The sequence below is a fragment of the Heteronotia binoei genome, chromosome 3 (assembly GCF_032191835.1).
Source record: "Heteronotia binoei isolate CCM8104 ecotype False Entrance Well chromosome 3, APGP_CSIRO_Hbin_v1, whole genome shotgun sequence".
NCBI classification, from domain to species: Eukaryota; Metazoa; Chordata; class Lepidosauria; order Squamata; family Gekkonidae; genus Heteronotia; species Heteronotia binoei.
In genome coordinates, this window is record NC_083225.1 from 80,387,416 (window position 1) to 80,413,943 (window position 26,528).

General features: G+C 41.5%; 1 protein-coding gene across 1 annotated transcript in view; it reads left to right on the forward strand.

Moving 5' to 3' along the window:
• The window catches only part of IL1RAPL1 (interleukin 1 receptor accessory protein like 1), a 1,501,437-nt gene that overhangs the window by 1,414,261 nt on the left and 60,648 nt on the right, over positions 1 to 26,528 (forward strand). Inside the window, exon 9 of the mRNA XM_060234094.1 lies at positions 3,635 to 3,780. Coding sequence (XP_060090077.1) covers positions 3,635 to 3,780 — 146 coding nt within the window. The remainder of the gene's footprint in view (positions 1 to 3,634; positions 3,781 to 26,528) is intronic.

Here is a 26,528-nt window from a genome sequence, read left to right on the forward strand (position 1 = left end):
TTAAAATGGCTGCCCTACTGTCTTTTTTATCACTACCCTCCCTCACAAGGAAAGGGCCCTAAAATGGCCACCCACCAGTGCAATACTGTGAGCGTAACTAACCCTACTGTTAGCGTAACTCACACTAACCCAGCTCTGAGGAACACTAGTGACAACTCTGGACTTCCTTGCAAATCCCTTATCCCACTCCCACCTACAATTGACCCCGCTTAACTATTTAAAAACGAATCCTACCGGGGTATGGTGGGATATGCCCCTCAGGGACACAGGAATGGCAGCCACCCTTTCAAATAAAGGGACTAAAAAGGTAACACCACCCCTTCCTTCGAAAAAAGGCAGCCTTCAATCCTCCAGCCATCCAAAAAACACCCACCTGGGACTCCATTATGCCTACTCCCAACAAGGAAGGAGGCCAACCACCCCAGGTTCCAACCACCCAGGCTCCTGGAAGACCGGTCCCCCGCCCCAGGCACACCCAGGCCAGCCCCAAGCAAACTCAGCCTCAGACAAGCCGCCGCCACTGCTGCTGCCGCCGCAAATCTTATTCTGACGCTCGCCACTGCTGCGAAGCCCCTGACGCAACCATAAAGGCCTCAGAAGCCTTCGAGCTGCCTCCCAAACGTCTGAAGGACTCGAAGGCAGAGCAGAGTCTGACAGTTCGGAATGCCAAACCCCGCCCACAGAATTGTGCGCCCAAACAGCGCATGCCGACTCCCTCAGTCCTAGCAGCAAACAGGCTAACGCAGCCTAGCAACGTTGCTGCTGGCTGCAAGCCTCAGATTCTGTAAGAAGAGAAGACGGAGGAAAAGTAGGAATTGAGAAATTCTGCCCTCTCTTCATCACCTGTTACAATTTCACTTTCCTGCCCTCACAACCAGTCTACCCTTGGTCTTTTTTTTACTCTGAACATAAGAAAAGAATCCTTGTTTGTTGTTTTTGGCATCTTTGACTAGGCTAAGCTCATACTGAGCTTTAGCTTTCCTAACAAGAACTGGTGATTTGTTTATATTCATACTTGACTATAAGGCCCTCCTTCCATTTCCTAAAGGAGTCTTTTTTATTTCTCAAGTTTTTAGAGAGCTGTTTATGGAGCCACCTCAGCTTCCTTAGGCTTCTTCCATTTTTTCTTCTCACAGGAATTGTCTGTGATTGTGTTTTCAATATTTCATTTTTTAAGAAATTCCCACCCCTTTTGAACCCCCTTCTCATTAAGTATTTGTGACCATGGGATTTTACCCAGTATAGTTCTAAGTTTGTTGAAGTTTGCCTTTCTGAAGTCCAACCTATATGTCTGACTACATACAGCTTTCCCCTTCCTTAAGAATGTAAATTCCAAAATCACATGGTCACTACTGCCCAGGGTGCCCACTATTTCAACCTCATCAACCAATTCTTCCTTGTTGGTGAGAATCAAATCCAAAATAGCAGATTTCCTGGTTTTCTTCTCCACTTTCTGGAATAGGAAGTTGTCAGCAAGACAAGTCAGGAATTTATTTGACCTTTCATTTTTAGCAGAGTTGAACTTCCAACAGATGTCCAGGTAATTGAAATCTCCCATTATCACTGTGTCCCTTCTCTTGGAGAACTTTGCAACTCAATATGCAGTGGCAATCAAAATGGCAAATTCTATCCTAAAGATCATTAGAATAGATTAATAATAAAATTGCCTTAACAATGCTACGTGAAGCTGCCTAATACTGACTCAGCCCATTCATCTACAGAGGCAGTGGCTCTCTCATATTACCTACTACCTGGACTTTTAACTTGAGATGATGGGGATGGAACTTGGGAACTTTTGCATGCAAAGCAGATGCACTGAGCCATGATCTTTCCTTGGACCCTTATTTGAGCCTGTGATGTAACTGCATTTGAAATATGTGGTCAGTTCTGGTCACTGCATCTCAAAAAGAATATTGAAGGGCTGGGGGAAAATGTAGAAATGAGCAATAAAAATTGATTACCTGTCCTCTGTCAGGGCTAGAATATTTGGGACTTTTTGGTTTAGAAAATGGTAACTGAATGGTGCATGATGGACGTTTTCAAAATTATACATACTGTAGAGAAAGTGGATAGACAGAAACATTTATCCCTGCTGTATACTAGAACTTGCTGTTACACTATGATTGGAAGCAGATTAGGTTGTGCTCATTTATACAATGACTGGTTTACTTGTGGAACTCAGTATCACAAAATATGGTGATGACTGCTATTTTAGAAGATTTCAAAAGAGGTTGGACATATTTAGGGACAATAAGTCTATCAAATGAACCAATGGATTGGTTCAGAATAGCTACATTTATCATCTTAAATAAGAGAATAATGGTCTAAGAAGTAGTCAGAGAGGGGAAAGGAAGTTGAAAAGGTATAATAAAAAAACAGAGATGTAATATAGGCCAGGGGTTTATATATTTTCTTGAAATAGGCAGTTAATTCTGTGGGTGCAGGCCATGAGTATTTTAGAGTAAAATGATGAAGAAAATCTGTTCTGCAACATTTGTAATTACAGGTAAGCAGAATTCAAATTGTCATACTTGGCAACAACAAAATATGAAATCTACAGTTTCACCCCAAATATGCATTCATTTTATTCCACTCCATTTTATTTCACTACAATGTACCGAATTGTATGACTAGCTGGCATGCTGTATTGCTTATCTAAAGTTCTCCCAGAGATATTTGGCTAGAGACTTTGAGCTTTTAAAAGTTTAAAAGAGCTTGTGCATATTGGTTTGATAATTTTATGCCTCTTTAGGAAGGACCCTGAAGTATTTTTATTTCTTTTTTGTTCTGGGGGGGGTGGTGATGACAGTGTAAAGAAATTTCTTCTTTACTTTTCTCCTTGCACTTGCTAAGGCAGAACATGGACTGGTGGTCATCTCCATGTGTTTACACTCAGAGTGATTACATTAATCCTTCATGGATGCAGGTGAACATTAGCGATGAAATGGAAGTTCTCTTTTGGATTTATGTGTGTGGAGAACATATTTTGTCTGATTTATTAACTTTTTGTCTTATTTTTTCACAATATTCTTCTGTATAATTTGAGAAACAGTAATTACATCACTCAGTCACAATACAGGATATTTCAATATAGCAAGAGAGTCAGAGTTTTAGCATGTCAATCAAATGTGCCAGGTTTACACATTATATATAAAATCCAGATGATAGATAGATAGATAGATAGATAGATAGATAGATAGATAGATAGATAGATAGATAGATAGATATGTAAATCTCTTATGAAAAAGGGCATCCTGTTTTATGTCAGAACCAACAAACAGTCACTTTCTCCAAACTTCTTCTATATTCCATAGTTTCAATCAGCCCTTTAAAACTTTTAAAAGAGCATGTAAACCTTTGCCAACATTTTGTACAAAAACCCCAGTATCATCAGGATGTGCTTAATGCCAGCAAATTAATTGCAGCCCTTATTAGCATCTTCAAAACTAAACATCCTCATTAATAATATGGAAGAAAAGGGCATTATATAACTTAATTAAGATTAAGAGTACACTGTAGCCAATTTGAAACCAGAATGTTTGTATTTCTGAAAAACATCACATCAAGATTATCTTTTGCTTTGATATTCTGTACATAACTTTGCATATGAATAATTTGATTTTTCTTGCACCAGAGTTCTTAAGGAACATCTCGGAGAACAAGAAGTTTCCATCTCATTAATCCTTGACTCAGTGGAAGAAGGAGACCTCGGAAATTACTCATGTTACGTTGAAAATGGATATGGCCGCAGACACGCGACAGTTATTCTACTTAAAAGGGGTGAATTTATTTTTTTTTTAATGGCAGATTATTTGTACTATGATAAGTTTATATTTTATAAAGCCATTTTCTGATTTATTCCCTAGCTCTCTGGTACTTGGTACATGGAGAGCAAATGTTAATTATTCTTTTCTGCTGTCAGGCATCAGAAATTTAATAAAATAAACAAGGGAAAAAACTAACATTAAAAATGGCTGTGTGTTGAAAAAATATAGTTGAATATACTGTTTAATAATGTTTATATAGAAGATGCCTTTAACAACTTGGAAATGTGGGAACTAATAAAATTTTACTAGTGCTAGCTGGCAGGAAACTATTGATGATAAGAATTTAATCATTTTCTGTAAGAAATAAGTCTAAATAATACAAAAGCAAGGTTCAAACCTATCATGGAATGGAGAGTGAGGAAACTTGCTATGCAATATTTCCAGTTTTCTGGGGTTGTTGTTCTGTGTTTAATATTTTTTTGGAAATTATGAAAGGCCTGACATTTGCTAAAATTTGGAAACAGGAAAGCAGAAGCTCATATACATCCTGAGAGATCAGACCTCCACTCTATGGGCCTATTCACACAAAGGTACCTACGCACCTATTGTGTCCCTTATAAGGGCTGGTACTGTGTGACTAGGCTCTCACTGCTAAATGACAGACAACTGGTAGACTAGCAGTCCCCAATGTTTTTCAGCTTGCAGGCTCATTTGGAATTCTAACATAGGTGGTAGGCACAACAACAAAATGGCTACCACAGGAGGCAGAGCCAATCACAAAATTTCAGGGAGTGAAGTTATTATTAATAATTCTAATAGTCAACATATTAGACAGCAGCTTGGTTTAATAAGATGCCTTTTAATCTTAGTAACCAATCAGATTTCCATTGATCTTTGATCAGAAGCCCTGATGGGCAGAAGTCCCACTGGATCATGTGCACTTTCTGAAAAACTTGGCAGACACCAGCAGGCCCAGGGCTAAGGGTGCCTGCGCCCCTAGGCCAAACCCCTGACCTCCACCCCCCCATGTTTTTTTTGCACGCATCACAATGATATCATAATGACTTCACTGCCATGTGCCCGCCCCCCCCCAGACTTTGCCCAGCAGGCAGCTGCCATTGGGGGTGGGGTCAGTGGTGGCGGGCAGGGGACGGTGGCGGCCAGCCGTGGGGAGACAGCGGCAGCGGGCAGGGAAGCAAATGGCAGCAAGTGGTTGTGGGGGGAGGGGACAGCATCATGTGGCCATGAGGAGGCAAATGGCGAGCAGGGACGTGTATAGCAGCGGGCAGCCACAGGGAAGCAAATGGCGGCAGGTGGCGACAAGGAAGCAAGTGGCAGCGGGTGGGCAGCCATGGGGAGGTGAACAGTTGTGGGTGGGCGGCCACAGAGAGGGAATGAATGGCAGCAGCTGTGGGGAGAGGGGGTGCCTCATAACGCCCCTAGGCCAAGCGGTGCCCGAGGCAGCCACCTACTTGGCCTACTCCTATGTGCTGGCCCTGGGCACCAGTAAAGATGTCGATGGTGCCCATGGGTGTCACATTGGGAAGCCCTGTGGCAAACCATGACCTCCATGAAAGCAGTGAATAACCCAATCTAGTAGTTAAAATGCAGCCAAGTTCATTCTATACAGATAGTTTTTGTGGTTTGTACTACCCAGGCAACTATTAGAAGTGTCTATACAGACTCCATGTGGAAAAGACACTAACTCTGTTCACATGTTATAGTGATTACACACAAATTGCATGTATGCATGAACACCTGTTTGTAAGAAGCAGCCAACATGTGTTCACTTTACAAATAAAATCAAAGGCCAGAACCTGGACAAATGTGGATCATTTTTGCACACAGCTTACCACGGAGTCACGTTCCTGTTCTCTCCGCAGCGTCGTCGGATTTCCCATTATGCCCCAAAGTTACAGGAAGTGCCATGGCTTTTGCGTAACAAACGTAGACTGCTAAAACCCAGTTTACGTTTGCTACACAAAAGCCGCGGCACTTCCTGTAACTCCGGCGCAGATAATGGGAAATCCGACAGATGCTGCGGAGAGAACAGGAACATGACCGCGTGGTAAGCTGTGTGCAAAAACAGTAGTGGGCTTTCTATTTTTCCTTTTCAAGCCCTTGTACTCTAAAATTATGCCTAATAGTGCTCTTTTGGTGAGGACTCTGACCCCTAAGAGTTCTGGTACATGGTTTGACAAAGAAGTTTATTAAAAGAGAATTATAGCAAAAACATAGGGAGCTTAAGAGCAACAGATTACTAGTAACCACTAAACAACAAGATCTTTTCCAAAGCAAGATATAGAATTTATTGAAGGAAATGTAGGCATAAGAATTGAAAAAGTGTAGTGAAATTGTTGTGTGCAGAAGGACATGCATATTAAGAGTTACATCATAGCTGAGGAATAAAATGAGAAATAAAATGGCCACAAAGAAAAGTGGGAAGGGGGGTTTAAAAGGGGAAAGGAGAGGTTTTAAAAGAAAAGAGAACAGAAACAGTTTGCCTATCCGCAGTCTGCTGAGTTAGAGTACATTGTCTATTTAGATAATCCAGAAATTGTCTATGGGATCTTTAGACAGAGCTTCCAAAAGTCTCAAGGAAATATTAAGAAGTCTGCTGGTTCCAGAAAAGTGGAGTTGACAGCCACTGATACAGCTGAAGGATGAGGCTACACAGTTTTGGCAGGCAGTATAGTAATAGTTATAGTACCCCGTACAAATGCATATCAAAGAAATAATTGTGAAGTCGAGGAATTCAGAGTGAGTCCAGGATGAGAATCTGTGGATTTTCTGGTTCTGATTGAATGCAGGGGCCCTTCATGAAAAGGTAACAAAAGGTAACTGCATCCAGGCAGGGTGGACAAAGGGGCCAGCAGGTTGGAAGAAGGTATTCAGGCAAAGTCAGTAAAAGTAATCAGGCCCATCCAGCTGCTTGATAGTAATTAGATTAGACAAGGAAGACGTTGTTGCTGATGAAATTACAATGAGCTTTAGGCAGGTTCAAACTCTAGTGGCAATAGCAGGATTCAGGGTTGGGGGGACTTAACAGGAGTGGGGGAAGATCTTGTCTTCATTTTTAGCAAGGGGCAACATCACTTCTGGCATGTCCTATTACCAGCATCATGGCAATGCTCTAGTATTTGGGCAAAACTTGAATGGTAAAAATGGCTATTATATCGCTGCATTGCAAGTGACATCAGCCTAGGCCTGCCTCTTCTGCCAGTAAGTCCCCCCCACCGGCCAGCTAATTGCTAGTGGGTACAGGGCCCATGGTAGGGGATCCCCATTCCCAGCTGGTAACTCTAGGTGATGGGGAAGCATGCAGGTGGCTAATTATTAGCATAGCCTGAAGAAAGCCTTGATCTCACCTTCTCTAAAGCATGGTATTGCTATCTCCTAAAATGGCTGCCAAAGTAAACATAATCAAGAGGGAGTCAACGCAGACAGCACACATTTAAGAAGATGATCCAAGCTTGTCTTGGGAGAGCTGTGGAAAGCCATTCATTTGTTCCATCACCAGCCATTATGTGCACTTTTCCCATACGAACAGTACAGTCAGTAATTCTTTTGTTGGTGCATTTCTTGCAGGCTACTTAAGCACATATTGCTGTGAATATAGTTTAGTTTAGAAACTAAACTGATCTTATAATTAATACACAAAATATATTTCTATGCTATTATGGTTCTCTTGGTTCTCTTGTATTATACCTTAACTAGCTTCCCTTATGAGCCCCATCAAAATATGGCTTTAGATAATCCCATTGTTTGAAGAGAGGGGGAGTGCTGGTGCTAGAAAACGAACAAAGCAATGGAGCGAGGAGGCAAAGGGGTCAATCCCCAAAACACACAAGGTTTTTCTTTAACTTGCGGCTGGCTGCCCAGGTTTTTTTTTTAATTAAAAATGTGACATCATTTGTGATGTCATTTTGGGCCCCCAGCACCCACACACACACCAAAAATGTATCCCCTGGGCTCCCCCTGCCTAAACTTTTCTGTCTATGGTCTTGACTGTGCATAATTTGCCCTGACCTGGATAGCTGAGGCTAGACTGATCTCCTCAGATCTCTGAAGCTAAGCTGGGTGGGCCCTGGCTAGTATTTGGATGGGGCATGACACAGAGGCAAGCAATGGGAAACCGCCTCTGAAACATCTCTTGCCTTAAAAAACTAGCTCACCAAGTGGTGTATAACACTTTAAAAAGCTAAACTTCTGGCTGCTAGACAATCTTAGAATCTCCTAGCTATACTACACACGGTCATATGGTAATTAATGAATTAATTGTACATCGTTTACTTTATTTACATACATAACCCCTCCTACATACTTACATTTTTGTCTCAAGGCATACCTAGGACAAAGTAGACTCTGCCATGAAGCTTACTGGCTGACCTTGGCCTAGTTATCCTCTTTAAGCCAGATGCCAACCATTATACCACAGTGGTTTGCTGAATACCCATATTCATTTTTATAGTGAAGAGAATTATAAACAGTATTTTAAATGTACAAGTACCTTATATTTATTGTATAACATTACAATGGTGGTTGTTTATTTTCTATCCTTTCTTAATAACTCAGCACCACAATCTTGATTTCTATCATTTTTTCAGTGAGACCCTAAAGCAAGGTACTCACAAGGACTTTCAGGGACATCTCATTTTCTCCTCCTCCTCCATTGTTTCCTCCATCCCTTTCCTGAAAGCCCTCATAGCATCTTCCTGTTTTCATTATCATTCTCTCCTTCCTACTCATCAGCCAACCTACCCCACCCCCTTCAGCTTTCCCTCCTTCCCTCTCTCTGGGAAAATTCTGCACACTTCTGACAGTTGGGCTGAGCCCAGTTCAGTTGCACCTTGGCGTATCCACAAGGCCTTGTGGAGGGGGGCTCACTTTCCCCTGTATCTCTTTCCCCACACTATTTTCACTTTTCCTCTTCCTGGCTGCACCTGTATTCTCACCTTTCCATACTTCCTTTTCTCCATCAAAGGCCAAAACAGCCCTGGAAAGGTCTCTGAAACTCCCCCACCCGCCCCTCCCCGCCCTACCTTTTAGTGACAAGAATGAAGGCTTCAACTGGCTGTACTGCAGTTGCCTGATAGCAGTGGCAGATTCTATTATTTGGGGAAGTTTTATTAACTCCCCTGTATACATGTGTTTTTTAAAATTTCCTAATTTTTTTGCAATCTTGGGGCTTTTCTCAGATTAGTAGAAAATACCTGTTTTATATTCACAGATCTGGCTATGCTAACAATTAGATATATTGATGTGGAGGCAGCCCAGTCTAAATCACTTTGTATTTATCTGCATTTAATTTCAGTTGCTAGTATGAAATCAGTTAATTTAGATTAGTTAATTCTGCACAGGATTGCCAAATTAGTTTGAAAAGATCCTTTGGATTTTGTAGGTTGCTTGGAGCTTAATAATTTAGTATAGTCTACAAACTTGGTTATCTCACACTCCATTCTCATTTATGAAAAAAAAAATATATAGCAATGTTCTGACAGAGATCCCTGAGAGAGATGGAGAGTTTAATAATTTAAAGTTTTAAGTGTGTGTTTCAGTAAGAGAGCCAGTTTGATGTAGTAGTTAAGTATGTGGACTTTTATCTGGGAGATCCGAGTTTGATTCCCCACTCCTCCACATGCACCTGCTGATGTATCCTTGAGTCAGTCACAAGTTCTTGCAGAGCTGTTCCTCTCAAGAGCAGTTTCTGTTAGAGGTCTCTCAGCTCCACCTACCTCACAGGGTGTCTGTTGCAGAGAGGAGAAGGGAAAGGAGATTATAAACCACTCTGAGACTCCTTTGGGTAGTGAAGGGCATGGTATAAATCCAATCTCTTCTTCTTCTTCTAAATGTTTGGTAGAAGAGCAAGGGGGTTGGAAGAGGGGAATAAGTGAGTGAGGTTATTTGTTGGTAACAGAGTGCAGGGCCAGAGCTAAGAAGTGTCTGTGGAGAGAGAGGAGGCAGAAGTTATTGGGCAGTCAGCAGTTAACAGTCAGCTGTGACCAGATTCAGTCTACAGACTCTGACAAAGCGGTCTTCTGATTAGAATCCCATACAGTGCTGTGAAAAGCATTAAGATTCTAAAAAGGAAAGTAGAATACTTACAGAGGACATATTAGTGACTAGATAGAGTCAAATCCTAATACTGTCAAAGTATGAGAAAAGTGTGATAAAAAAGAAGCTGACAGAAACATGAGTTAAAAGAAAGGGAAAGAGTTAACTGAGCAATATATACTACAAATATATATACAAAGTACATTCTGAGGAGAAAGGACTTGATAAAGAGGAGTGATTGTGAAGTCAACGATTGTGACACCTCAGTCAGTCAGAAGTTATCATCATACACTTTTTTATTCTCTGAAGGGAAGTTACAAAACTTCTTGAAACCAACATGCTTCTTATAAAGATAAAGTTTTATTTTGTTTATTGTTAACCCCATAATATGCTATTTAAATACTAGAGTCTCATCATCAGGACCACATAGACCAATTCAGGAGCTTTAGAGCTTGGGCACAATACCTTGGAGAGGTTAAATAATAAGGTTGGAAATAAATTCCTAGTGGCAGCATTATATACCTTGAGCAAGCGAAAGAAATAACAACAAATTTGAAGACATGTGTCTACCCACAATAGCAGCCCCATGGCTCAGAGTGGTAAAGCTGTCCTGCAGTCCGCTCTCTCTGATCACAACCTGAGTTTGATCCCGGCAGAAGCTGGATTCAGGTAGCCGGCTCAAGGTTGACTCAGCCTTCCATCCTTCCGAGGTCAGTAAAATGAGTACCCAACTTGCTGGGGGGAAAGTGTAGATGACTGGGGAAGGCAATGACAAAGTCTGCCATGAAAATGTCATGATGCAACATCACCCCAGAGTCAGAAACGACTGGTGCTACCTTTACCTTTTTATCTACCCACAATTAAAAGAGAGTAATCATGACAGCGAGAAAGAGCAACCTTTTTATTTCTTCATTTATTAAAATTGTTTGTTATTAACTTCTGCTGCCTGTCTTAAAACCAGCTGTTAATCTGTAACAGACCTCACTGTCTTAATATTGATATGTTTCCTTAGAACATTTGATAAGGGGCCTGTTTAAAGCTTTTTGAAAATCTAAACATATATTAGCCAAAAGAGTATGCATGTGTTGAAACCCTCAAAGAATTATAAACTGTTAGTGAATCAAGTTGGGCATTTGTAGAAATTATGTTGATTCTTTCCTAGTAAGGTATTTTGTGTTATATGTTTAATAGCCCTAGCCTTTTTGAGTCCTAGCCTTAGAATTGTTAGGTTAAAGCCAATGGAAATTGCACTGATTCTCTGGGATTATGAGGCAATGAGAAAGCTGATCCAATACAATTTCCTTCCTCAATAGCAACAATTTCTATATAGTAAACTTCAAAAATACACTGGAATGTTATAGCATATAGCAAACAAAAGGAGTTCTTGAAACTATATAAATAAAACATGACTGTTAAACACACTGCTGTGTCCTATATTGTCACACTTAGATGGGATTTAAATGCAAGCAGGCAGGAAAGTTCACAGTTTATAAATATAATAGCCCTTAATAATGCAATAAACTATAATAATAAATGAAGATGAAACCTACATTCAGTGGCATACTTGAAATATGAGGCTTTCTCTCATCAAGGAACTAACCTCCTGCAGTCTTAGTTAATTACACAGTAACTTGGAATTGCAAAGTAGTCTTTAATTGCCTAATGATTTCTTGGAATTTTTTTAAAAAAATTTTTGAAGTATATAACATTTCACAAAGATATAGGTTCTTCCTCCCCGCTCCCCACACTAAGCCAGTTAAGTTCTTATTTGTATTCCTGTCTCAAGAGTCCAACATTGACTGTTGCTTATACAATTATAGAATCAGAGTTGGAAGGGGCCATAAAGGCCATGTAATCCAACCTCCTACTCAATGCTGGATCAGCCTACAGAATTCCTGACAAGTGTTTGTCCAGCCACTGCTTAAATACTGCCAGTGAGGGGGAGCTCACCACCTTCCAAGGTAGCTGCTTCCACTGTTGAACAACGCTTGGAAACTCTAAAGTTTTTCCTTATATCCAGCTGGTATCTTCCCACCCTTAATTTAAACCCCTTATTGCAAGTCCTCTCCTCTGCTGCCAGCAGGAACAGGAACAGTGACAGCCTTTCCAATACTTAACAAGAGCAATCATGTTCCCTCTCAACCTCCTTTTCTCTAGACTGAAGATTCCTAAGTCCTTCAAGCCTTTCCTCATAGGCTTGGTCCCCCAGTGTACAGTGGGAGTATGACCTCTTATGGTTTGGATATTATACCTCTGTTGATACACCCCAAGATCTCATTAGCTTTTGATCTCATTAGCTTTTTTTCTTCCTGCATCACACTGGTTGTTCATATTTAAATTATGGTCCACCCATGCCCCAAGATCTGGTTCACGTATACCACTACCCAGAAGTGTACCGCCCATCCAATATTTGTGTTACTCATTTTTGTTACCCAGATGTAGAACTTGGCAGTTATCCTTGTTAAACTGCATTTTCTTCACATCTGCCCACTTTTCCAGTGTGTTCACATCTTGTTGAATTCTATCTCTGTTTTATGGCCTGAGGAACTTGTACTCATTCAGTGCAGCCCTGTACATCATGAAATGCCCTTCTCCCAGCTTTGTACAGAAGACCCCTCCACACATTGACTGAATATGAGGAGAGGGAGAGCAGTCATGAGTGTGTTGCTCCTGAGCCCCACCTCCATATGGGGGCTGGCTTTTAAGCACAGGACCTATACACAGAAGTATCAGCATATGCACTCCCTCCTTTTGGATGGCAATGCTCAGAAAACAGTGACCCTGATTGCAGGGAGACTACATGTAGGAACTTCTTCCATGTGTTTGCACCTTGCAGATGACCCAGTGTTCTCATGGAAGCAGGGTGTCAGGCCCATGCCCAGTAGCCCCCACAAGTTCAGTCAGTGCACAGAGGAATTGTGCATAGAGGGCTCCTGAGTAGGACCAAACATCCTAAAAACTGAAAAGGAGTCATTCTTCACCTCTACCTATGTCTCACTTGTCAATAGATAATTTGTAAACTATTACTGAAAATTCCCAAGTAATCATCAATATCTCTGGGCCAAATTAAACAAGATGTTTGGAGGACTATCATGGGGGTCGTGGAATGTAGAAGTGTGTTTTCTCTAAGCAGCCTTGATAAAGAGAAAATGCAAGAGCAGACAATTTTAAAATGCTTCCCCCCCCATTATGTTCATGACCTCAAACAGCCTCCTCAAATTGCAGTTCATTGAGGAGAACCGTAAGAGTTTCCTGTGAGTTTCCCTCAGTAAAGCAAATAGCAGGGATGAGAAGATGAGAAGAAAATCCCTTTTTGTCTAAGCTGTAGGTCTTCTGAAGAAACTGATTAGCAATTTAAAAAAAAAATTCCCACAGCATGTCTAATGTAGTCCCTAGTGTATCCTTGTATGCTTACATATTTGTCCCCCGACTCATACCCTGTCTTCACTTTTCCATTCTAATCCTTAATATAATTTCTTTTAATTGTATGGCAGTATTTGTACATTATGACAGCATCTATGGTTCATTAAGCTATTTTATTTCTTATTCCGTAGCAAATAGGGTTTGTTGCATTCATTTTTATTCTCTTGATGTTATTTTCCTCTCTCATTTTTAAAAAAATAAGGGTGAGTTTGTGGGTTTTTAAAAAAATTGAATTCAATTACTTATTCCTGCCCCCCCTCCCCGAAACTCACACTAGGGATAGAACAAGGTTTGAGTCCAGTAGTACCTTCATCTTAAAAGTGCCACTGGACTCAAACTTTGTTCTGCTGCTTCAGACCAACATGGCTTCTAACCTGAATCAGGGGTCTGCATTTGGATCTACTTGAGCTGATGAAAATATAACCCCCCAAATACCTTATTAGCAGGGCTTTTTTTGAGCAGGGACACATAGGAATGCAGTCCCGGCTGGCTTGGCATCAAGGGGTGTGGCCTAATATGCAACTGAGTTCCTGCTGGGCTTTTTCCACAAAAAGCTCTGTGTGAAACCATGGTGATCTGCATTGTGCGGGGAGTTGGACTAGATGACCCTTGAGGTTCCTTCCAACTCTATGATTCTATGAACTAGATCAGAATACAATGGTGATTATGTTTATGTCTCTGATTCAGAGAGAAGGGTGGTCGTTGTCTTCTACTTCTTCCTATTTTAATATTTTATGAAATCAGAACTGATGCCATGCTTCCACAGTGCCCCCACTGAAAACTGTCTATCTGTGGGGCTGCTGAAAGGCAGGAGCAGATTGGTCCCACTGCTCAGCTGTTTTTTGGGCTTTATTCCACAGTCCCTTTAAACAGAGAGTCCAAAGCAGCTGAGCTGGTGGGGAGACTGCTTGTGCACAAGAGAGCCTGCAGAGAGACTGCTGAGGAAAGCCCCCAAAACAGCTGAGAGGCAGGTGTGTGTATGGCTTTGCCACTGCTCTTTTCCCTCCCTTGTTTTTCTTCTAATTACTGGTATCAGGATCTAGAATTTTTTGGGAATAACATTTTTAAAGAATCCAATAGACCCAAACAAAAAAATTAGTAGTGGTGGGGAGATTGCACAACCCTAAATACCTTATTAGCAAGTATTTGTCCTCTAATTATCCATTAATTGTCCTTAAATTATGTATTCAGAGATATAAATATATAGACAAGCAGCAAACCCATGAGTACTTATAGATAGGAATTTCCCCCACATTGGTCCTGCTAGCCATATTATTTCTGCTTTCCCTTCTGCCCACCCTCACAGCTTGCTGCAGCTCCTTTCTGTTCCCTCCTTTGTTCACTTCAGCTCCCATTTCTTTCCTCCCTTTAGCTTCAGTTTCCCAGTCCTACTTATCTTCCTTATTTTTCCTGCATTTTCACTCCTTTCCCTCTCAATTCACCACCAGTTTTAAACTGATCCTAATATACATCTGCCTCCCGCTAGTATTTTCCAGATATATACAGGTTTCCTGATAATTTTCAGGGTATCAGGAGATGGGTCTCCTAAAATCCCAGAAATATTTGGGAGCAACTGGGAATATTGGGGGGCCAGCATTTAAGGCTCCCAGGAGTAATTTTTTCTTGAGTTTTTCCTGTGTGTTTCTGTCAGTGTTGTCTTTCCAAGGATTGGCTTCAATTTGCCAGAATGTTTTGGCTTAGATTCTGTGCTTTGAAATGAGTTCTATGCAGGCCTCAGATTCAGTGGGAGCTCACAGGAGCACAGCTCCTGAACCTTTCTGAGAATTCCACCTCCTCCTTCTAAGAGCTCCACCTCCTTGCCATTGAATAGTAGGTGCAGCTGCATAACAAACTCTGGATGAGCTCCACCACCTATTTTTCTACAAAATGACCCCTGGTTCTATTCTTGTAATATTGTGTTCTTTGCACAAGCTGGTTTATGTCAGGTCTGTGGTGGATTCTTAGTTCTGACATTGCCTTGGATTCTTGGGATATTACATTTGTTGCGCTTGCAGCAGAGTATCTATTCAGTTTGATTTAAAGGATTCTCTGGTTTGATATTGCTTTGGATTCTTGAGTTGTACATTTATTGTGTTAGGTTTATCACATTGCCTCATGCTTCTGCTGGAATTTTCTGGTTCTGCATTGGTTCTTTGAGCTTGTTGGTTCTGTCTGCTTTGAGAGGCTTTTGGCCAGGGGTAGCTTTGCTTGCTGTTGTGTCTTTGGCTAGTCTTTACCCTGAGAAAAGCATATAATTTCCCCCTATAACAGGCTTTCCCAAACTCCCCGCCTGCCGTGGTGTATTTTTACACTTCTCCTTCATGGCCCAAATTGGGGGGTGGAGGAGACAGGAAATGATGTTCAAACAAGCCTAAAAGTCTTGCAGTATTTTGTTTAGGAAAGGTAGGAGAATAGTGGGTTTTTGCAATGCAATTATAAAAATAAAACATTAAGAAAAAGCACAAGGACGATACAGCAGAAAACTAAAAATATAAAATACTCTCAGCCTGGGAAAACATGAAATGGCAGGGAGTTTAAAGCTTCTCCACACCCCCTCCCAGGTCTACTCAGATTAGCAATGGGAAGGAAGGAAGGAAGGAAGGAAGGAAGAAAGAAAGAAAGAAAGAAAGAAAGAAAGAAAGAAAGAAAGAAAGAAAGAAAGAAAGAAAGAAAGAAAGAAAGAAAGAAAGAAAGAAAGAAAGAAAGAAAGAAAGAAAGAAAGAAAGAAAGAAAATAGGAAGGAAGAAAAAGGGTGAAAGAAATTAAAGAGTGAAAGAGAAGACACTCTCGCTGGGAAATCTGGCCATGGAGCCCTCAACCCCTCCCCTCCCCTTCCTCCGCATCACATCTCCTCCCCCCACCTCTGGCAGGTCAGGTGGGGTGGGGCTGGATAGGGGGGAGGAAAGGCTTTGTGCAGCATGAAACTGACCTGCCTGAGGTGGGGAAGAGAGGGAGAAGGAGGCGTGCAACCTGGGGGAGGGAGGCGCAATGCGGGTGAAGGCGGGGGGAGGGGCAGCCAGGGGACTGAAGGCCCCGCGGACTGGTGTTGAGGGTTTCATGGCCCAGTGCCGGGTTGCAACCCTGGCTTTGGGAAACACCAGCCTATAGGAAACCCCTAGAGGATAGTTAGGGCACCTTGTTCTGGGGTCTATAGAACTGGACCTCTTGATCCAATTCATTTGACCCCTCCAGCCCTCTGGAAACATTCCCCATAAGAAATAATGGAGCTAAATATTTGAACCCCCACCCAAAAAACTCAGATCCGAATACCAATGAGTATTAGGAATCCAGATAACTGGGAATACCAGTTATCCCAGCATCATGAAGCAGGTGAAAAATGCCCCCTCAGTAGCCAAACAGAGGAGCCTCCCTCCCCCCAAAAAACTCCTGCTTGGCTCCAAGGGTGACTGGCTAGTCCCATTATGTTAAAAAGGACGGTGAGTGGGTCAGCAGCCAGCAGAAAAGTCTGTGTGGTGGAGGTGTGGTTAGAATATATGAGATCAGATCATGCTTCCCAATTGTCCAATTCAAATGTAACAACTGAAGAAGACCATGTGCCTTTCTTGCCTCTACGGGGCCAAGACAAACCAATTTCTGGTATTAATGCAATGAGTTCTATTTTTTTGTATAAACTTCTCAGAAAAGTTAGCTGTTGCTTGATATAATAGATATTTTAAGGCTCAGTCTGACAATTATGAAACAAGGGAACATGCTAGTACCAATTAGTCCTAATGGAATTGTATCTCCAGACTTAAATGGATCACCAGTAGTTGTATAGCTGGAAGTCTCTTTTAGTTTACTATCCTTTATTTGTAAAACTCCCATCCAAAGGTTCTCCCTCCCTCTTTTTCCAGCTTTGTCCCAAAAAACACTCACCTAAGTAGTTCAGACCTTGTTGAAAATGACACTAATTAATCACTTGTGAACCAAATATTAGCCCACAGTTTAGTACAATTTAGCATACAAACAGTTCCACTCCTTAGCAAACAAAACCTAGCAAAGATGGTAACATTTTTAATCAATGGGTGCTTTTTCCAAATGTATTTCAAGTGTATTAATGCAAATTGAGTCACGGGTTGTTTTTTTCCTGCTAGCTTTTATAAGGTTAGCTTGATGGTAACAGTAAGATCAACGTAACCCACAGGTGCCTTCCCACACACATATTAACCCTACAGCAGCAAATTGTTTTAGAACTTTTCCTCAGGTACACTTTCTAGAACAGCTTTCAGCCTTTGAGAATGCAGTTATTCCTGGCTTTTTATGTCTTATGAATGTTAGGGAGAAGAAAATGTCCTATTCTCTTTGATAACAGATGAACCCTTAAAAGTTTTATTTTGTTAGAAGTTCAGAAACATAATCCTATATACAATTCAGTAACAGATGTAACACACTCTGTCTCTCTCGAACAGAAGATCATTCATGTTGTGAGTTCTTTCCTGTGATTAGAACATAAGAACATAAGAGAAGCCATGTTGGATCAGGCCAATGGCCCATCCAGTCCAACACTCTGTGTCACATAGTGGCCAAAAATTTATTTATATATATATATATATATATATATATATATATATATATATATATATATATATATATATATATATATATATATATATATATATACATACACACACACACTGTGGCTAATAGCCATTGATGGACCTCTGCTCCATATTTTTATCTAACCCCCTCTTGAAGCTGGCTATGCTTGTAGCTGCCACCACCTACTGTGGCAGTGAATTCCACATGTTAATCACCCTTTTATCCGTTCTAACCTCAGCAATTTCATTGAATGCCCATGAGTTCTTGTATTGTGAGAAAGGAAGAAAAGTACTTCTTTCTCTACCTTCTCCAGCCCATGCATAATCTTGAAAACCTCTATCATGTCACCCCGCAGTCGACGTTTCTCCAAGCTAAAGTGCCCCAAGTGTTTTAACCTTTCTTCATAGGGAAAGTGTTCCAAACCTTTAATCATTCTAGTTGCCTTTTTCTGCACTTTTTCCAATGCTATGATATCCTTTTTGAGGTGCGGTGACCAGAATTACACACAGTATTCCAAATGAGACTGCACCATCAATTTATACAGGGGCATTATGATACTGGCTGATTTGTTATCAATTCCCTCCCTAATAATTCCCAGCATGGCATTGGCCGTTTTTATTGCAATCGCACACTGTCTTGACATTTTCAGTGAGTTATCTACCACGACCCCAAGATCTCTCTCTTGGTCAGTCTCTGCCAGTTCACACCCCATCAACTTGTATTTGTAGCTGGGATTCTTGGCCCCAATGTGCATTACTTTGCACTTGGCCACATTGAACCTCATCTGCCACGTTGACGCCCACACACCCAGCCTCAACAGATCCCTTTGGAGTTCTTCACAATCCTCTCTGGTTCTCACCACCCTGAACAATTTAGTGTCATCTGCAAACTTGGCCACTTCACTGCTTACTCTCAACTCCAAATCATTTATGAACAAGTTAAAGAGCATGGGACCCAGTACTGAGCCCTGCGGCACTCCACTGCTTACTGTCCTTCACTGCAAAGACTGCCCATTTATACTCACTCTCTGCTTCCTATTAATTAGCCAGTTTTTGATCCACAAGAGGACCTGTCCTTTTACTCCATGACTCTCAAGCTTACTCAGGAGCCTTTGATGAGGAACTTTACCAAAAGCAATATCTATCTAGACTAATACAGGAGGAGACCTGCAAGGAAATTGTGAGGAAAGAATATCCCATCACCCTTGTTTTTGCTTCCTCCCATCTCCCCCACATCTTCCTCACTCGTTTTCTCCCCATCACTTCTCTGTCAGTCTTCCTTAGAATCATAGAGTTGGAAGGGACCTCCAGGGTCATCTAGTCCAACCCCATGCACAATGCAGGAAACTCTCAAATACCTCCTGCTAAATTCCTTTTTCTCTTTATTTCTCTTCCACCCTTCTGTTACTATTCCTTTTTTTTCCCTTTCTCCTCCTAACTCCTTCTCTGTCATTGTTCCCCCAGTCACTCATTGTGGTGCTCCCATGGCAACTCAGGCTTCTACTTCTTTTGCCCCTGCCTGCCTCAGATATTGCTGCTTCAGTGCCTGGGGGTAGTAAAAATTCCCCATCCCCACCTATCTCCAGCATCACCACCTCAACAGCAGGAATGTCTAGGGAGTCCAACACATCATCTCCCTCCTGTCACAAGTGTTCCCACATCAGGGGGGAGCATCACCATCTCAGTGATAGAGAATCCTGCACTTCTTCCCCTTCCCTCCCCAGTTTTGGTGCCTGGGCAGGGGAAGCATCATTGTCTCAGCAATGGAGAGGACTGGCAGGTCTTGCACCTCCTTCCCACCCTTTCCCAGTTTTATCTTCTCAGTGGTGAGGCTTTGTAATGGTAAACACTTGCAATTTTTTTCTCATAGAAAGATTCCAGTTTGATGTAGTGGTTAAGTGTGCGGACTCTTATCTGGGAGCACCAGGTTTGATTCCCCACTCCTCCACTTGCACCTGCTGGAATTGCCTTGGGTTAGCCATAGCTCTGGCAGAGGTTGTCCTTGAAAGGGCAGCTGCTGTGAGAGCCCTCTCAGCCCCACCTACCTCACAGGATGTCTGTTATGGGGGGAGAAGATAAAGGAGATTGTGAATTGCTCTGAGACTCTGAGATTCTGAGTGGAGGGCAGGATATCATCATCATCGTTCCTTCAGTTCTATTGTATTCAGAACTGCCTTCAAAAGAGCAAGCATATAAAACTTATTTTGAGACAAAATGAACTGAGTCCTCCACAAGTGTTTCCCACTGATGCCGTATGTATTTCTCATATGCAGTCCTCATATGTATCAGCTGAATATACAAGCCTAGTATTGGCTTCATCTGATGTATGATTTAAATCAGTGATCCCCAATCAATGGGTTTCCTGGTACCTGCTTTCTTAACCTTTGGTAATAAAATCTAAAGATCTTGAATAGATCAAATTAGAGTTTTGTAATTCTGAATTGTTACTAAGAAAGTGATTGCCTTTGGCTAATAATAAGCATTCTGATTCTTAGATCAGGGTGGGGAAGTAGCTGTTTATTGCTGCCTACTAGATGGCTGATTAGCAAAACACCAATTTCATCTTGAGCAGGTGCATCATATCTATACACCATCAGCTTTGTAGAGGTATTGTTACATGGAAAGCAAGCTCTTTCAAAACATAAAAGAAACAGCTGTGCCTCCTTGGATCAGATGGTACTTCAGATGAGCTCAGAGGCATCACCTTTGTGTCTGGAGAGAGTGCCCATTCCAAAGCAGCTGCCTCTCACATAAAGGACACTTGGCTTGAATTCCACCAGGATTTTATGATTGATGCCACACTCTTTGCTGTCATTTTGTGTCTTATTTAAGAGGTCCTGCAAGAGTTCTTTAGGGTCATTACTTCTCAGTTTTTAAGGTCAACATTTGTTTTAATGGGTAACTATATGTTGAATTTTAGATGCTCTATTCTATTATTTTAATATCATAGAGTTGGAAGGGACCTGCAGGGTCATCTAGTCCAACCCCCTGCACAATGAAGGAAACTCACAAATATCTCCCCCTAGATTCACAGGATTGTCATTGCTGTCAGATGGCCATAATCTGTTCTAAGTCGCCTTGGGTGCCAGGGCTGGATTAATAATTAGACCAAGTAGGCACTGGTCTATGGGCCCCCATGCCTTTAGGGGCCCCAGGCTGACCTCTCTCCCTGGTTTCCCCCGTGCTTGCAGCCCTCTCAACCTGCATGTGCAGCCAGCAACTGAGCTGCTCTTTCTCTGATTTGCCTGTTGTCCTTGCCAAGTTTGCCTCTCTATGGCTCTCCCCCACAGTTTTGTCAAAGGGGCTTTTGAGAAGGTGCTTGCAGGCTGCAGCAGTATTTATACAATGAATAAATAATAAATACATTTCTCAAAATTCCAAAAGAAACCACAAGTTTAACTAAATTGGATAACTCTCTTTATAATAAATAATATAATAATATGAGGTAGCTCTATGGTTCATTCTATTAACGTTCTTAATATTTTAATAATAGGGAAAAATATGTGTAATAATATTCCATTGAGAGTTATGCAGTTGTCTTCTCGTGGTTGAACTGTTAACAAATCTTTAAATGTTGTATCACTAACATGAGAGTACTATGCAAGAGCTTCAACCAGCTTAAATTTCTGTTGAGTCTTTAAGGCATTAGTTGTGTCCTGCAATATAAGAATTCAGTGAAACAAAAAGCATCAAAAATAGATCATATTAATACTAATTGTACTACTAAAACTGTTGCAGCTGACGTATGGCAACCCCAGCTGCTGACTTACAGCAACCCTCTAATAATGTTGGATTTTCTAAAGGCTCCATATGATGTAGTATTAACACATTTTATGCTGCAACATTTGTAATTTATTGGTAAGTATAACATGTATAATGGAACAGAAACAACTCCCATATTCTTGAAATTTTAACCACTAATGAACCAACTAAACATGTAAATAACGCACCAGAAATCCTTTTTCCAGTGCCTCTCAGAACCTAACCAAATATTACAAACTGCACAAGTTAGCCACTAGGACTTGCAAGTATATTCATAGCTACTTGTTCCTGATGAAAACTCATTGACAAGCATGTAGTCATACCAATTTGGATCTGGATCATTGCACAGTAAAAGGAGAAAATCCTTCCTTCTCCCTTGTGCTGTTTTTGGTGGCTGAAACAGCCCTGGAACACAGGGGGAAGCATGTGCACTGAATGTTTGCATGTGCTGGTTCCACACTTGCCTTGAAAGTGCCTTGTTGGCATTGCCATAAGTCAGCTGCAAATTTACAGCACTTTCACGAACCATTGGTGCCTACTTTTATTGTGTCTACTTTTATCACCATTTCATTTCCCAGAGTGTTTCAGTCACTAAGTTTCCTTGGCAGCACCTCAAACAGGTATGGTAACAGAGAGAGACCAGGGAAAACAGTCTCTCTTTGTTGCTGGCATTACAGCTACCAGCTTACAGGTGGGGCTTGAAGATCTCACAGTATTACAGTTGATTTTCAGACTATAGACATAAGTTCCTTCAGAGAAAACGGTTTTGGAGGGTGGACTCTATGGCATTGTACCCTGATGAGGTTCCTCCCCTCCCCAAACCCCATTCTCCTCAGATTCCACCCCCAAAATTTCTTGGTATTTCCCAACTCAGAGCTGGTAACCCAAGCTGGCATGTCCTGGTTTCAACATGTCTTCCTGCCTGCCTTATGTGGAGGGATGCTAGGAAAGCCTTTTATCAAGCAGCACAGCAAATCTGATTTTTCTGCTTTTAATCCAGATATTGTTCACCAATAACAAAAGGTTTGCATATATGATGCCAGGTAACTATGGATTCTTCACTAGAATGGTGTGCAGGGCAACTAAAACATAATTAAAATAGTTTTCTATTTGTGCAAGCAACCCCTTACACAAGTGGAAAGTAATTTTTAAATTTTCTTTCAATCTCCTTGCACACCATTCTAGCTAGTGAGCAGCACAAAGTTACCTGAAGTCTTATACATATATGCTATAGCAATGAATGAACTCTTGTAGAAACCCTCGCACTGCCTCCTACCTGAGTGGGTTTGATTAACAGTGCTAGAACAGTTACTTACCAACTTGTGGTTAAAATATTTGTAGTTTCTGAGCTAGTCCATTGTTCATGGAAAAAAGCATGCTGAAAGCCATACAGACTTTTTTTTATACCAATGTAAGTGAAAATGAGCGTCAAAAGCTGTTTGGAATCAAGTCTGTGGGCAACCAAGCCAGTCCATCTTAATTCTGGCTTTGGAATCTTACAGAAGCCTAGGAAGCAGCTATTATCAACTACTGTTTCAGTGAAAATCATACCTAAGGTTTTAATTTCAGAATCCTTTTTGGAAGTTTAACAGTCAATGCCTTTAAAATCAAACCATATTTTTGCCTAACTTGCTAATTCCTGTCCCCACAATTTGATGTGTAGAGATTTTTGGTTTAACTTTGAAATTGTTTCAATATGGTTCTAACTAGGTGAGATGTTAGGAGATCTCTAATTGAATCGTCCCAGTTCATAGGGTTGCCGGACCCTCTGGTGGAGGTGGGGGTTCCCTGCTGACAGGTCCTGCTCCCTCCCATCGATCAGCTGGCCAGAGGGGAGAACTTATCTGGAGAAAGAGAATGACGCAGGCCTCTTGCCTGTGCCACACAGAAAGTTATGTTATCACACCAGCAGCATCCAGGTAACTCCCTGGTATGTGGGCAAAAACTCTATGGTAGAAGCCAGTTTTACCATAGAGTTTTTGCCCAAATACCAAAGCATCACCTGGACATCACTGGTGTGATGACATCACTTCCCATGCAATGCCAGCAAGGTAAGTCCCCCCCATCCCCTGTCAGTTGCCAGGAGGGACCTGGCAACCTTTCCAGGGTGTTTTGTTAATAGACAGAGCCGCATGAAGCCCCCAATTTTAGCTTATGAACTTGTTGTGGAAGAGTTTTTTTCTTACTATACACTGTTTCACTAACCTCACCTTATTTGTCTTGGAAGGAAACAAGATGGGAACCCATTTGCTTTTTAATTAAAGATTAATAATAGCAGAAAATTATTAATGTCAGGAAGTGTCTATATCAGATTATATACTAGAACCTTTCTTGCTCAATCCACATAGAGTCCCTTGTGGCTGCTATGCCAGCAAATACTTTTAACAGGCATTAAAATGCAAAACTGGGTCCCTTGCAAAGCAGATTAATAAACAGAGTATAGAACAGAGAACTGCACGCAGGTGTACTTATCCATAAAAAATGCATTATAATGTTTGATACAACAGCATCTCTGTATATTATGTATGGAATATTATCTCAGGCCATTATGTGTAAAGCCTCTCAGGAAGCTAAGTAAGTGGTAGGTGTAAGGTTCTGAGATCACTTTTTCATTTATTTACTTCTCTGTGCAAGTGCAGCTAATGATAAGTAAATTACCTCTGTGACATTGCTGAGAAGGTTTATCAAAAATTAAAACCAGGTGCAGATCAAAGATACATCCCAGAAGTGCATGCGATAATTATAGTAGGATTAGTGTAAAATGAGTGCATTTATTACCCATGATATCATTCAATGTGTCTGGAGAACGCTGGTACTTTATTTTAATTAGCTGCTTCTTCCACTGTGTAGCTTGGTCAAACCATCCTAATTTTTTTTTTTAAGTGTACCAATTGGTCAAAATGCTTGTAGCAAATCTTGTTTCAAATTGAAGCAACTTATTTAAAAAACAAATTCTCTACAACTGCAACAGCAATCAATAAGCTTTTCCCTTAGAGGAGATCTCCACTTGCGTTAAGGGTGTGGGGGACCGATTGTTAATTGCCTGTATCTAAATGATTCCTTGCCCTCAGATGTTACTCTTTGGCACTCATTCATTTGTTGTGTTTAACAGGATGCTGTTTCCCTTAGAAAATGTTTGGTAATTTTCCTCTGCAGTTTTTTAGAGCTCACTCCCAGTCTTTAAGCAGGACAAAGTCTATAATTTTAATATTGTAATACAAATGCTAAAGAGATCTGAAATGGCTTGCACTTTTGTAGATATTTATACTGATATTAACTAACCAAATTACTAAATAAAAAGTTGTTTTACCTAATATTATTATACCAAAATTGCCATTTCATATGGGGGGTATTTTTTTTAATGACTCCCTCCTTCCACTTCTATCTCCCACACGGTTCATAAGGATCTCCTGTCCTGTAGGAGTTTAAGTGGGAAGGGATTAGTGGCCTACAACAGAAGAGTAAGAGGAGAATCTCATTATGTTAGCGTCATACAATTAAGTTGAAAGTTCATCTATATATGAGTAAATAGAAAGAAGGGAAAGAATGAAGTTTCAGTTATGTAACTGACTAAAATGTTTTCCTGTCAGCAGTTACATGCATCTTTGTATAAAAAATGAACTGGACAATAGATTTCCACAATGTTTTCACTGATGACCTTTCATGGTCTCTGGCTTGGGGTAGATGTTGATTCTATATAAGCATTACCCTATATATATAAAAGCTGTTTCATCTAGGCAAATCTGAGCTTCCTCATTGGTTGGGACTGTGGTGCATCAACCTTTGGCCCATCAAACCATCAATCAACTGCTCGTGCATCACATTGGCTGACTCTGCTCTCCCCCACCACTGCTGGCCCTAGGACAGACAATTGGCGCTCTGGGGAAATTGCTAAACAATGACTGCTGCTAGGCAAACTAACCTTGCTTCTCTCAGTAAAAAGCAACCAAGCTTGGTTCTCTCAGTAAAAGGCAGTGGAGGAGGCCCTATTTTGGACTTTGAGGGAAAACTCATTGGTTGACTCTGCTCCTGTTTCCTGCCCGAGTGCCTGTTGCTAGCCAGACAAGCTGATCCTGACAGTAAAAGGCAACCAACCTTGGTTCTGGCAGTTGCTGGCTCTTCCTGCTCTCCCATTGGCTAAGCCACCTGTTGCTCTGCCTTTGCAGAGCAGAGATGGAAAGCCTTCCCTCAACTGGCTGAGGGATGGAGGAGGAGGGAAACAACCACAGAAAAAGCCTTCTCATGATTGGCTGAGGGAGGGAAGAGGGGGGAAGCCTTTCTCTTGATTGGCTGAGGACTCCTCCCTATCCTCCTCTGGAAGGGAAACAGACAGATACAGGGGGAAATGGTGTCCTGTATCAGCAGGCCAGATACAGAGAGAGAGATTGGGAAGGAAAGCGAGAGATAGAGAAAATCCTGTGCTTAAGACCAACAGTGTTATCAGAGAGAGAGAGACCGCTGATCTGAGAGGTCTCAGAGGTCTGAAGGCAGAAATCACTCCCTCTGGAGAAAATGACTGCTTTGCGGGGTGGACAGATTCAGAAAGATATGGATGGAAAGTGAGACACAGAGAAAAATAGAAGTCCTCTGCTTAAGACCAACAATGTTATCAGAAAGAGAGCATTAGTCTAAGAGGTATCACTAGAGACCTCTGAGGCAGAACTCATCGGGACCAGTTCTAACCACAGCTGCTAGTGCCAGGATGCTGGGAAATTCCTGGAGATTCTGTGGTGGAGTTTGAGGAGAGCATAGGAGTTAAGGGCTTCAGAGCAGGTCTGTCAGACCCAGGTTCATGCTGTGGAAGATGACTGGGTGATTTTGGACCAGTCACAGACTTTCAGCCTAACCTGCCTCACAGGGTTGTTGTTCAGATCAAAGTAGGGAGAGAAAAATTATGCAAGCTGCTTTGGTCCCCCACACACACACACACTGTGGAGAGAGACTGTCCTTTCCCTGGGTGAAGGCTGCAGGTAGGGGGGAGGCA